This window comes from Trachemys scripta, chromosome 22 (assembly GCF_013100865.1).
Source record: "Trachemys scripta elegans isolate TJP31775 chromosome 22, CAS_Tse_1.0, whole genome shotgun sequence".
NCBI classification, from domain to species: Eukaryota; Metazoa; Chordata; order Testudines; family Emydidae; genus Trachemys; species Trachemys scripta.
The window spans coordinates 10,562,355-10,575,534 of record NC_048319.1 but is presented as its reverse complement, the minus strand read 5'-3'; the positions used below and the strand labels follow the sequence as shown (position 1 = coordinate 10,575,534).

The 13,180-nt window shown below is 45.5% G+C and overlaps 1 protein-coding gene across 8 annotated transcripts in view; it reads left to right on the top strand.

Annotated features, from left to right (window-relative positions):
* DOT1L (DOT1 like histone lysine methyltransferase) overlaps positions 1–13,180 on the top strand; it is a 102,100-nt gene that overhangs the window by 31,666 nt on the left and 57,254 nt on the right. For all 8 annotated transcript variants that reach the window (XM_034755628.1, XM_034755631.1, XM_034755625.1 and 5 more), the window contains exons 5-7: positions 616–844; positions 7,634–7,728; positions 11,179–11,241. In XM_034755628.1, the coding sequence (XP_034611519.1) occupies positions 616–844; positions 7,634–7,728; positions 11,179–11,241 (387 nt within the window). The remainder of the gene's footprint in view (positions 1–615; positions 845–7,633; positions 7,729–11,178; positions 11,242–13,180) is intronic.

The window sequence follows — 13,180 nt, the reverse complement described above, 5'->3', positions numbered from 1 at the left end:
ATTGGCCTCTGAGGTAGCTGCCCTGAGCCCTCAAACAGAGGATCAGATAGGAAAGAGGTGACTATCAGGAAAAGGAGATGGAAAAGATGCCCAGAAAAAAGCTTACAGACATGTATAAAATCCAAAGAGGGAAGATGAGGAAGTTCAGAAACGTCAATAGCTTCTATTTAGGAGTGAGATTGTTAGCCAGCAGAAGCTTAGATTTTCTCTCCCACTCCCTCTGAGTGTGATTCCTCCCATGCTACACTTCATGGCAAGAAAACAAACCCCCCTTTATGTTGATGGTGCAATGAAATGCAGTAGTTACATCAAGGATGTAGGCAGATCTTAGATGCTTTTTCCCTCTTGTATCTGGTATGCAGTCTTTGAAAATACCTATTGTGTGAGGTGACACAGACAGTAAAGCAAACCAACCTCCCCAAGCTGCATTGCTGCAGAAGTTCTTTAGCATGTCTTGCTGTTGCTTATGGAAGAACTGGAGATCACTTTTACTCATGCAAGAGAAGGGGTGGAGGAAAGTGGATTGTCTTTGTGTCAGTCTCCCTTCCCCCCACAAATGCAGGTATGTCATGATGTATTTTCCTTTTTTACATTCTTTCTGCTCCTCACCCTTAGTGGAAAGGAACCACCCAGCCCATGAAACTGAACACTCGTCCCTCCAATGGGCTCCTCCGTCACATCTTGCAGCAAGTATATAACCACTCGGTGACTGACCCAGAGAAACTCAACAACTATGAGCCCTTTTCCCCAGAGGTGTATGGAGAGACTTCCTTTGATTTAGTGGCCCAAATGATTGATGAGATTAAAATGACTGAGGATGACTTGTTTGTTGACTTGGGCAGTGGTAAGTGACAAACTGCTTTGTTTTCCCTTTTCTGTCTCTGCCCAGGCTTTTTCCTCCTCTGAATAAAAAATGTCAGTAACTTTACATTTGGAAAGTAATCCATCCCCACAGACTGTGCGCGTCTGGCTGTGCACTCCTGACAGATCAGTGCTTTCTTTCCTGTATTGCCAGTGGGATGTGGCACCAAATATGTCATTCACCCATGTGAAGAAAGGATTGATTCTTCAGGAAACTTAATTTAAGAATACTCCATTTTTGCCACCATCGATAAATGTAGCCATTTTAAAGTATGGTTGGCATCCGAAATGACGGTGTAAAAGTGCCATTAACAGAGTCCATATTTTATGCTTTCTGGCTTCTAGATCCAGTTTGTTCAGTTCATGCATCAGACTTTTTTTCCCGTGAGTGTCAAAACTGCAAACTCCACCTGTTAACTGAAAATAAAGTGGGTTCTTTCTCTGTCTGACACAATCACCAGCAATAAAAAGTTTATATTTATTGTGAAGCCATATAGAATCCAGCTCATGCTTCCATACTGCGTCTGTGCTACAGTTACCAGTTTTAACAAAAGTAAAAACCTTGCTTTCTCGACAGTCATCCTTTATCCCACCAAAGGAAACGGGAACCTGCCCACTGAAAATACAGTAGAATTACTAATCTTACCTCCATTTTATATCTACTAAATGAAATTCCAAGTTAAGGGTTTTAAAGCAAGCCACTCACAGAGGACAGAATTTATCCCTCCCCTCCTTTCCCTCCAGCTCTGGTAACTATATTTTGTGTGTCCAGTTAAGTACAATATGAGACACTTCAAAAATGCTGTTTAGTCAGGCATCCAGTCTGCCCCGGCCATGAAATTGTTTGTTCACTAAGGTCATAATAAGAGATCATATCTGGAAGTCACACAATCTTGCTGTTTGCCTAACAAGATGGAGGAATGTGTGATCTGACTAATGCTTCTGAGTAAAATGTTTTGTTTTCCTTGGCCTCTAACACCACCAAAAACACAAAACCAGATATTTATCACCGTAGAACCCCAAACCTTAATATTGGACTAAGACCAAGCATATGAAAAATAAGAACTTGTATTAGTATCTGAAAACAATGGTTTAGCATGCAATAGCCTCAACCATAATTCTGTGATCATTTTTATGTGCACTGATTTTCAGTTGGTGGGTGCACTGAAAAAAACGGTTACTCATCTTCTCATAACTGTTGTTCTTCGAGATGTGGTATTCACGTCCATTCCAATCCAGCTCCCGTTGGGTCGGCTGTGGAGCCCCCTGGAGTGGCGCCTTCATGATGCTCAATATATAACCCAACCGACCGGACTGGAGTACCGCTCTGCCGGATGTTGCAAAATCTTTGGAATGCTGGATTATAGCATAGTGAGTGGTTAAACATCTGCTGAGCGGCAACCTGGTCATCGGTGCATATCTCCTGAATGGGAATCTGGGCCAGGAAGATTTCTGACGAGGCTTGTGCCCTTGTGGAGTGTCCATAATAGACTGGGCTGGGACCCTTGTAGCATGTGCGGATGCAGTCCGTGATCCAGGAGGAAATGCGTTGGGAAAAGACCCTTCATCCGGTCTGCCAAGGCCATGAACAGCAGATTCGATTTCCTGAAAAGCTTAGTGTGCTCGATGTAGAATGTTAGTGCTATAATGTGCTCCCGAGGAACTCCTCCAGTGCCCCTATGGTGAGGAGTGATGGCACCTCCTGGATAAGGAGTTGTTCATGAGAGGGGTCCTGAAGGGTTTGCTGCACTTTGGGTGGCAGCCCAGAAGCCTGCAGCCCTGAACCCCTTCTCATGTCTAACCCCCATGAGAGGGTGCAGGCAGCAGAGTCCACCGTATCAAGGGAGGTTTGAAGATAGGTTTGTGCCACTGCCTTCCCTTCGTCAACGATGGCCGTGAATTCAGCCCTGGAGTCTGATGGAATTTGCTCCTTGAACTTCAACATGGAGGCCCACGAGTTGAAGTTGTATCTGCTGAGGATAGCTTGTTGGTTCGCTATCCTCAGCTGCAGGTACCCCATCGAGTAGACCTTTTAGACTCCTTGGATTTGGGAGTTGGTCCTTGCTGGCCCTAGTTGACGGCGGTCACTGCTAGGGAGCTGGGCTGCAGGTGCGAGAACAAGTACTCAAATCCCTTGCCTGGGACAAAGTACTTGCACTCCATGCCCCTGGCTGTAGGCGGGATCGATTCTGGGGTCTGCCACAGTGTTTTGATATTGTTCTATATAGTTTTAATTAGGGGCAGAGCTACCCTGGAGGGACCCTCCAGTGTCAGGATATGGGGTACTCTGGTTCGATAACCTCCTTCACCTGCAATCCCATGCCAAAGTCCCTGTAACCCCCTTGTCTGAGGATGAGGAGGCTAGAGGTGGTACTAGGTCCTCCTGACCATCCAGTTCTCTAGCGTCCTCCTGGTCAGCGCCTGTGGGCTCTGCACCGACCGTTGTCACGGCAGTGGTAGTCCGGCTGGCTATCGGGGCTGTAGTCTTGGTTGTGTTGACTGTGTCCTGGACAGGCTGCGGGCCCTGTGCTGGCATTGATTCCGATCCCCGAGGCGTCTGGCAATCTTTTTATGCTGAGGTGCTTGGGCCTCTGAGGCAACTGACCAAGTGCCCCTGGAGAATGAGCCCAAGCCTGGTGATAAGCCCAGGGAGTCCAAAAGGGCCATGGAGGCTGCGGCTGCCATGTGGAGGCCGTGCCGCAGCTCTGTGCCGATGCGACGTGCGCCTGGTGCGGCGTGAATAAAATGAGTCCCCATCCGAGTCAGACGACACTGATCTAGATCATGATGACCCTGGCGGTGCTGATCGGTATTGAGCTGGAGGCCAGTGCCGCTGCTCCCTCGCCGGGGACTGGTGCTGCTCCGCCAGTGGCGGGGACCGGTGCCGGGGAACCGCATACGGGGTCCCGAGCTGGGGAACCGTGTCTCGGGAATGGTGAATCTGAGTGGTGCCGAGGTGAACGGTGCTGTGCTGGGGAAGGTGATCGCTGCATCATGGCCGGCTTGCCCCTAGATGGTGCCAGGTGCGGCGGCACCAGGGGCGTGTCCCTGATAGCAAGAGGTTGAAGGGCCATCATTGCTATTAGGTCCCTGGCAGCTTCGAAAGTGTCTGGGGTGGAGCGGGACTCAACTCCTCCATCTGGCACTGTCTGTCCAGGGAGTTGCTGGGCGCTGGACTCAACAGTCCCCTCCGGGGAACCGAAATCGACAGCACCGACTCCTGGTCCTTGGGTGCTGAGTGCTCCTTCACCGGACGCACTGCTGTTGCACCTGGTCCTGCCTTTGGCACCGAGGAAGAACCCCTGTCCATCGTCTTATGTCACTTGTGCGAGCTGTACCTGGTTGTCTGTGCTGGGGAGTGCCGGTGCCAAGGGTCTCTTGAATCAGAGTCTTTCCTTGGCACTGTGTCATGCACCGAGGCTGGGACGCTCTGCACTGACGCGGGCTGTGGACAGAGAGCGGACTCCATCAGAAATTGTTTCAGACAGAAATCCCTTTCTTCGTCAAAGGCGGAAAGACCTGCAGATTTTGCACCTGTCTGTTTGATGCTCTTACTCCAGACACGTGTCATGGGGGATCGCCCGTTGGCATGGGCTTACCACAGGTCCCGCAAGGTTTAAACCCTTGGCCCCAAGGCATGCCCCGGAGCCGAGAGGGGGTAAGGGATGGGGGATAACCCTGCACCTTAACCCAAACTACTGTATACACTAAACTAAACTAACTACTAACTACAAAAAGAACAGGAGTACTTGTGGCACCTTAGAGACTAACCAATTTATTAGAGCGTAAGCTTTCGTGGGCTACAGCCCACTTCTTCGGATCCTGTTCTTTTTGCGGATACAGACTAACACGGCTGCTACTCTGTAACTACTAACTGAAACCTAGACTAAAACTACAGGCTAAAGAAGAAAACTAAAGGAAGCACTTGCAAAGCAAGTGAATGCTGTTCCAATGGATGGCATCAACAGTAAGAAGTAACTGAAGCGGGATCCATGTAGGCAGGGTTATATATTGAGCGCCATGAAGGCACCACGCCAGGAGGCTCCACAGCCGACCCGACGGGAGCTGCTAAGGGACAACTTTCTGACGACTGTGCACGCGGTGCGCACGCGTGATTGGAGTCGACGTGTACAAGCACCCGAAGAAGAAGAAGAAAATTCTGATTTTTTTTCCTCCCTACCTAACTCTTGTTAACACCAATGAAAGTTTGTACATTGATGGCAGAATTGAGACTGAATTTCCATATTATTCTAGGCAACGCAGTATAGTGTACAAAGTACATTAGAATACCATTATAGCAGCAGCACAATATCCAACCACTTTAGTGCCTTTCCTACACCTCTGTGTATAGGAATGATTCATCTGCCACACAGTGTAACAACCGCTGGTGAAATGTGGCAGCCATTTTTTTATCAGTAACTCTGTCCAACCATTTAAGGCTAGAAGCCAACAATATTATATCTGGTTGAAATGGAATTTTAGGAAGGCAGAACATAGTTATGCAAAATGGAATTAGGACAACTGTTGCAAAAAAGTGGTATCTTTAACCACAAGTGGTCTCTGAAGAGAGAAGGGCAGTAATGACTTCTAATATTTATTTGGCCCATGTCAATGTATATAGTTTTTACTGCTTCCCTCATCCTCCCCCATTCTGTTTGTTACTCAATAGTTGCATCTTCTTATTCATATTTTACTCTATTTATATAGTACATAGCAAAATGGGGCCCAGAATCTGATTGGGGCTACTAGGTGCTACCATAATACAATTATTTATTATACAGGACTATCAGCATGTGGTTCCTCGTTATACCAAAGTGGGTATTGTATCCATAACGATTTAATGGCAAGAGCACCACCTCTTCAATTACTAGTGCTACTTCCTGCAGGCAATCGATGAAATGGAAAACGACAATGTGTTTTCTGTGCAAATGTGCTTGGCTTGAATATTTGTTTCCCTTATGCTCATCTATGATTCTATGAGAAGTGCATTAGTGAGACAATGCATTTTACATTAGTCCAGTACAAAGAGTGATAAACTTGGTATTAGAATGAATATAGACCTAGTTTGATCGGCAGTTGTAATCAATTGAAGTAAGAAATATAGAATTATTGCAACAGCTTATAAAGATTTACCATGTACTTGGCAAAATCTGGGTCAGGTGTGCAAGCAGAGATTTAGCTGTGATTCCTCTTCCCCCTCCCCAAGCCAAAGAGATGTAATGCGTGCAGACAAGGTGTGGGAATGGCAGCTAATTACTGCTGGAGCAGTCTCTGATGCAAACATAATTGAGGCTGAATGATGGGAAGTTCATACATTTTTAAGTAATGTTTTGTCTTGCAGTTTAGCAATTGCTTCTGAAATTACTTTGCGTATTGATCATGATCTTTTTTTATTGTACTAGGAAATAATACTCCTGTCTTGTGTATTAGCATTTTTTTCCCAATGTGCTGAGACTTTTGTATGCATTTTCCGTCATGAGGAAAATGAGGTATACATGTTTTGGTATAGCTCTCTCCATTATGCTGAGAGATTTAAACTGCAAAATTTATCTTGCTGCTGTTTGGTTTTCTTGCAGAAACAAAACACATCCATATTTACTTCCTGTAGGACATAAGTCTTTTTAGTGGAAAATAGGCTCCGGTATTGATGTGTAACTGTTTTGAAGTTGGAACTATTTTTTGTAATGTAAATTCTCATACGTTTATCAGTCAATGTGCTATATTATTTCATAGAATCATAGAATATCACAGTTGGAAGGGACCTCAGGAGGTCATCTAGTCCAACCCCGTGCTCAAAGCAGGACCAATCCCCAACTAAATCATCCCAGCCAGGGCTTTGTCAAGCCTGAACTTAAAAACCTCTAAGGAAGGAGATTCCACCACCTCCCTAGGGAACCCATTCCAATACTTCACCATCCTCCTAGTGAAAAAGTTTATCCTAATATCCAACCTGGACCTCCCCCACTCCAACTTGAGACCATTGCTTCTTGTTCTGTCATCTGCTACCACTGAGAACAGTCTAGATCCATCCTCTTTGGAACCCCCTTTCAGGTAGTTGAAAGCAGCTATCAAATCCCCCCTCATTCTTCTCTTCTGTAGACTAAACAATCCCAGTTCCCTCAGCCTCTCCTCATAAGTCATGTGCTCCAGACCCCTAATCATTTTTGTTGCCCTCCGCTGGACTCTTTCCAATTTTTCCACATCCTTCTTTTTGTGTGGGGCCCAAAACTGGACACAGTACTCCAGGTGAGGCCTCACCAATGTCGAATAGGGGGAAATGATCACGTCCCTCGATCTGCTGGCAATGCCCCTACTTATACAGCCCAAAATGCCGTTAGCCTTCTTGGCAACAAGGGCACACTGTCGACTCATATCCAGCTTCTCGTCCACTGTAACCCCTAGGTCCTTTTCTGCAGAAATGCTGCCTAGCCATTCGGTCCCTAGTCTGTAGCAGTGCATGGGATTCTTCCATCCTAAGTGCAGGACTCAGCACTTGTCCTTATTTGTATTATGGGAGTGGCTATTGTGCTAGGTACTGTACATTCTTATAGAAAGAGACAGTCCCTGCCCTGAAGTGCTTAGTCTGAATAGATGAGACAAAAGGTGAGAGGGAGAGATGCATTATCCACACTTTTTGGGTGGGGAATTGACACAGATGTTGTGCAAAGTCTCATAGGAATCCTTGTATACATCTTGGTCTTTGTTTTAGAAGCAGTTTTGTGTGTATAGGGGGGCCTTTTTTTACTATAACTGTCTCTTTCTCTACCTGCAGGTGTGGGTCAGGTGGTGCTTCAAGTTGCTGCTGCCACAAACTGCAAACATCACTATGGTGTGGAGAAAGCTGATATTCCGGCCAAATATGCTGAGGTGAGTTACATCTCCGGGAGTATGAGATTGTAGGTGTTTGATTCCAGAGCTGGTTCAATCTCTTATGTCTTGCAGGTAACCGCTATGTATTGCAAAGCGGGAATCCTGAGTTTGAATCCTAGACACTCTGGCTACTTAAGTCTGTAAGGGCTGGAAGCACAGCAGTGATGCAAATGATGAGGGGGTTTTGTGCTTCCTGTTGCTCACTGGCAGTGCCCACCGAGTGATCAGAAATATCATTAACTGGTCTCTGAAGAGAGCTTAGTTCAGGCCTGAGAGAAAACCAGGCGGAGGAGGCTGCGTGGTGATGGGAAGCTTATACAAAGGGTACGTCTATACTTACTTCCGGGTCCGGTGGTAAGCAATCGATCTTCTGGGATCGATTTATCGCGTCTTGTCTAGACGTGATAAATTGATCCCGGATCGATCCCGGAAGTGCTCACCGTCGACGCCAGTACTCCTGCTCTGCGAGAGGAGTACGCGCAGTCGAAGGGGGAGCCTGCCTGCTGCATCTGGACCTGCGGTAAAGTTGAACTAAGGTACTTTGACTTCAGCTACATTATTCATGTAGCTGAAGTTGCGTATCTTAGTTCGAAGTGGGGGGTTAGTGTGGACCAGCCCAAAGGGAACAAAAGTCAAAAGGGAAGATGCAGGTTTAGCGTAGACACCGTACTGCCTAAGGTGTGGATTTCAGGACCCTACTCGGGTCCGGAATGGGACTTTGAAGAGGCTGTTTCCCAGAGGCTATTGCTGTGTAGGGTTGAACGCATCTAGGAAGGAGTTGAGCAAGATCAGAGTAGTGGGAGACAGAATAGCTGAAACTCGTAATCTTTTTTTAAAAAAAGCTGAAATCCGTATCACGCTAAGAATGTCCTTTAGCAGCCCTAACTCTTAAACCATTGAGCTTAGCTATTAAAAATGTTAATATAGCTGGAGCTGCAGAGTAACTGAGACCTATCGATTGCACTGGAGTATTCAGTTAATAGCAATGCTCAGTATGTACCCAAATGAAGTGCTTACAACGACGTCTCATAATAAGGCCATTGTACTTAGGCAAGTAGTTTTCTTTACACTTCTGTTAATTCTGTGTCAATGGGGACTTGCAAAGTTAATCAATTCCAAGGGAAACCTGGAACCCAAATGAGTTGCGAGCAAACAATAAAAGTCGGTCAAGCCTTGCATTAAGAATTTTGTGCTTCCTCCAGTAGGTTGCACAGAGCTTCATGCCTTTAACTCCTTGTTCCAACTAATGGACTTCGGTCTGTTTCAAATACAAACTTTAGCTTCTTAAAGAATGTGTACATAAGCTTTAGAGCTCCCTTTTCAAGGGTATAGGTCAAAGGCTCTGATGCTATCGTGACTGCCATAGAAGGGCCTAGGAAATAATTTGTCCTTACTCGTCATAGTAATCCCTTGGAAATTTCAAGCTGGAACACTTTTACCAAATCTTTCTCCCTTACCTCTTTGCATGAGCATTCTGGCTTATTTTCGAGCAGCTCACAAGGGCTAGGTTCCTGGCTCTTTATTTAGTAATAATCTCTATTTAAAAACCACTTACTTGTGAGAGAAAATACATATGGGGTCAGAGCTTTGTTTATACCAAGGCCCTTGTACACCGCTCCAGCAGTACCTACTTTAGGGACCATTTACGCAGAGCAGTGTGAAGGGGCCGTACTGTAAATAACAAGCAGGCAATAAAGAATTACATGAACTTTGCAAGTGCGTGAAGAGAATATAAATTGTTAGGAGTACTAATCCTGATGGGGTCCCTTTTTAATAATGCCCTGTCCAGTATTTTATGACTTTACTGGGTGAATAAAGTATATAGGGTGACCAGATAGCAAGTATGAAAAAATCAGGCCACAGTGTGGGTGGTAATAGGCACCTATATAAGAAAAATCTCAAAATATTGGGACTGTCCCTATAAAATCGGGACCTCTGGTCACCCGAAAAGTATACCATGTTATCCTTGCACTAATAAATGGCTGTCCATTAGATTATCGACTTGACAACTGCTGCAATTTAAGAATGTGTGAGTCTACCCTTAAATAGCCTGTCTATCTGCTTCTTGCTGCATTTAGATTGGCTCACTTTTTTTCTCAACAGATGTTTTGTGTCCGAGATTGTATTGAGCTTGCAGTTGAATTTGTCCATAGTAACATTTCTCTGGCCTACTGCATCACTTTATGCAGTTTTTAAGCTTCCAGTTAAATTGGGAGGGTGTGGGGGGAACCTAAGTTTCTAGTCTGTGGTTTTGTAGAAAATCTTTCAAAATGTGAATTGATGTTTCACTGTCTTTTGGCTCTGGAGATTGAAACAATATTTCTGAGTGGTGTGGACGGTCTTGTTGTTAACTGGGTGTGTTAACTCTGAAGCCTAATGGGAATACAGATGTCAGCACAAAACATCAGAAACCTCCAATTGATCTGAGACTGTAAGTGGAGTTTGGGATGGTGGATGAAACTTGAATACCATTTCTTTCCTCCCAGTCTGAGCCCTGAATATGTGGACCCAATTTTGCAGTTACAGTAGGTCGTAAATTGTGACACTTTCTTGCTATTCCCAGTACACGTCCATTTTAGTTTTAAATGGGGTGAATAGGTATAACTGACCCTCACTGCCACAGTGCAGAAGCACCATGTCCTCTATACCCACAATTTATAGGAAGGGATAAGATTTCAGACAAGTAGTGGTGCTGCTTCTCATTAGCCCCAGACTGTCTGGATGTGAAGGATTTTCAGCTGTGTCTGGCAATGGAAACCCACTGCCAACTAGTTGGGTTTGAATCACAGGTGCCTGCCATCCTATGTAACCTTAGTCTCTTTAAAAAGAAGAACAGGAGTACTTGTGGCACCTTAGAGACTAACAAATTTATTAGAGCATAAGCGTTCGTGGATACAGACTAACATGGCTGCTACTCTGAAATTAGTCTCTTTAGTCATAGATTGAAGAATACCCCCCAGCTGCTGGCAGTGTGTTGCAAGGCAACTGCAATAGCAACTGAAAGAAGCACGCCTACTTCTGCTTTCTCGTTTGCCCTAGCAGACCTGTCTTTACCCCCCTTCGCTATCTGGGCTCCGGTAGGACTATGTTCCTTGCCTTCTGCTTGCTCTGGGATTATGCAGCAACAGTTGCACCATCCTTGGCAGACTACTGAGCAGTGTCAACTCCAAGTGTCTTTAAGGCTTCCCTGGAGAGGGAAGAAGAGAGTAAGTCAGCCTTGATCCCTTGGCCCCGGTGAAGTAAAGGAGTTTCCCCGTGGGAACTAGAAGGGTAGCCCTTCAGTATGTGTCTCTGTGATTTTTTTTCAGCAGTCCCATTCATGTGTTAATGGCAAAGAACTCTTACAGGCCCATGAGCATTGTCAGTTGCCTCTTCTCCTCTCACTATCTTATAACTGGTATTGCAAGATGTCCTAATGGGTGGTTTTGTTTTTCCTCCCTCTTCTAGACGATGGACAGAGAGTTCAGAAAGTGGATGAAATGGTATGGGAAAAAACATGCAGAATACACAGTGAGTGAAACTCAGCTGAAAATCTTTGTGCTCCACTAATTATTACTGATGTTCAGAATTTACAGGTCCCCCTCCTTCTCTTCCCCAGCCAGGAAGCAGCTTCCCCTGGCCTTTATCTCGCTGCTGAGCAATGCTCTCTAAAATACATCCTCCCAGAGCCCTCCTCTTGACTCGCTTGACATTTGGTGTGTGTCATTGGGAATGTTATTGAGGCTTGCGGAAATTCTGGGAAGACTTTCTTATAAACTCTCATTACTCAGGCTGTTTTCTGCTCCCACGTTCAGACATTGTTAAGAAAATTGCTCCATGATTAGCTATTTACCTGTGAGGAATTCATGTAATCCTGTTCTCTGGTGACTCTCTCTGAACCCTGAGAATACCCCTGCTTGTTTGTGTCTTTATCCCAACCTCCCCTTTAAAAAAAAAAAAAAAAAAAAGGATTGTTTCAGGTCCCATAGCTGCCATGCTTCTAGTCAAGGAGGGTTGAGTTGGGTCAGTGTTGTTCCCTAATCATTCCGAGGAATTGTCATTGTGTGATTCAAGGGAATCTTCCCCTCTCTGAGATTTCAGCTAGCTACCACTGCAGCACTCCTAGCCTGGGAGCAATTGACCAGGAAACAGATCATGGTCTCTAATGTGATTTTTGCACAGAGCTCTATGGCTAAGCTATTGGACCAGTTTGGTCCACTTGCGTTTGAATTTCCCAATATTCTCAAATGGCCTCTTATTGGTAGCCAGGCTTTGGCATGAAGGCGGGATCTGTTAATTTTCCTTTGCAGAGAACTCAAGACTCGTAATACTCTAATATCCAGTGACCAGCCTTGTAATGTAAGGGCTCTCCTATTTCTCCTTGAGAAGTAGGCCATCTGCTGGATTAAGGTGACAATGTTGCCTGTCTCAAAATATCTCTTTGCTGAAACTGACATATAGTGTGTGGCACTCAGGGCCACTCCAGGGTTTTGGCTACCCCAAGCAGCCAAAAAAAAAAAAAGCCGCGATGGCGATTTGCGGCGGCAATTCGGCGGGAGGTCCTTTGCTCCCAGTAGGAGTGAGGGACCGTCCGCTGAATACCTGGACATGCCGCCCCTCTCTGCTTGCCAGGCTGGTCCCTGGAGCCGGCCCTGGTGGCACTGTTCCTTTAGATATATGCTGATTCCATGGTAGGAGTAGTTTGCAGTTGGATTAATGTCAAGGCTGCAAACTCTTTCCTGCTGTGAAACTGTATGCAGGCCTTCCTTCCCAGGAAATGGCCATATGGCAGTCTTCCAGGGTGCTACCCAGCTGGCATTATATGAAAGAAATATTTACTGAAGATATTTCACTTATGATCCGTGTAATTTAAAGACTAGGGAAGGAACCTAGACTGAAATACTGAATATGTATTCATTGCATTCAGCTATGAGTATTGCCACATTGTATATTACATGTGGCAGAATCTGACACTATAATGGAAACAAGACTGCTTATTTTTGTTCAGTTCTTTGGCTTTTATAACGTTTCCTCCAATGGCAAGGACTGAGGCCAAAATTTTCAAACTTGCGTGCCTAAAGTTAGGCTCCCAAATAAGTGTCTTGCTTTTTCAACACTTCGGAGCAGCTGAGCTCCCACTGAAGTCAATGACAGCTGGGGTTCATGGCACCACTAAAAATCAGGTCACCTTCTATATTGGGGATCTCAGACTGGGGGGTTGTGACCCCTCAGGAGGTCACAAGATGGTTACATGGGGGTCTTGAGTGGCCAGCTCCGTGAGGCTGGCAGCCCCGAGCCCCCGTTAAATGAGATTACTTCCCTCTCATTTTTAATTTATACATGGGGTCATACTCGGAGGCTTGCTGTGTGAAAGGGGTGGCTAATAAAAATAGTTTGAACAGTCTAGGTTTGAAAACCACTGTTCTAAATAGATGCCTAAATACGGATTTAGGAGTCTAACATTAGGTCA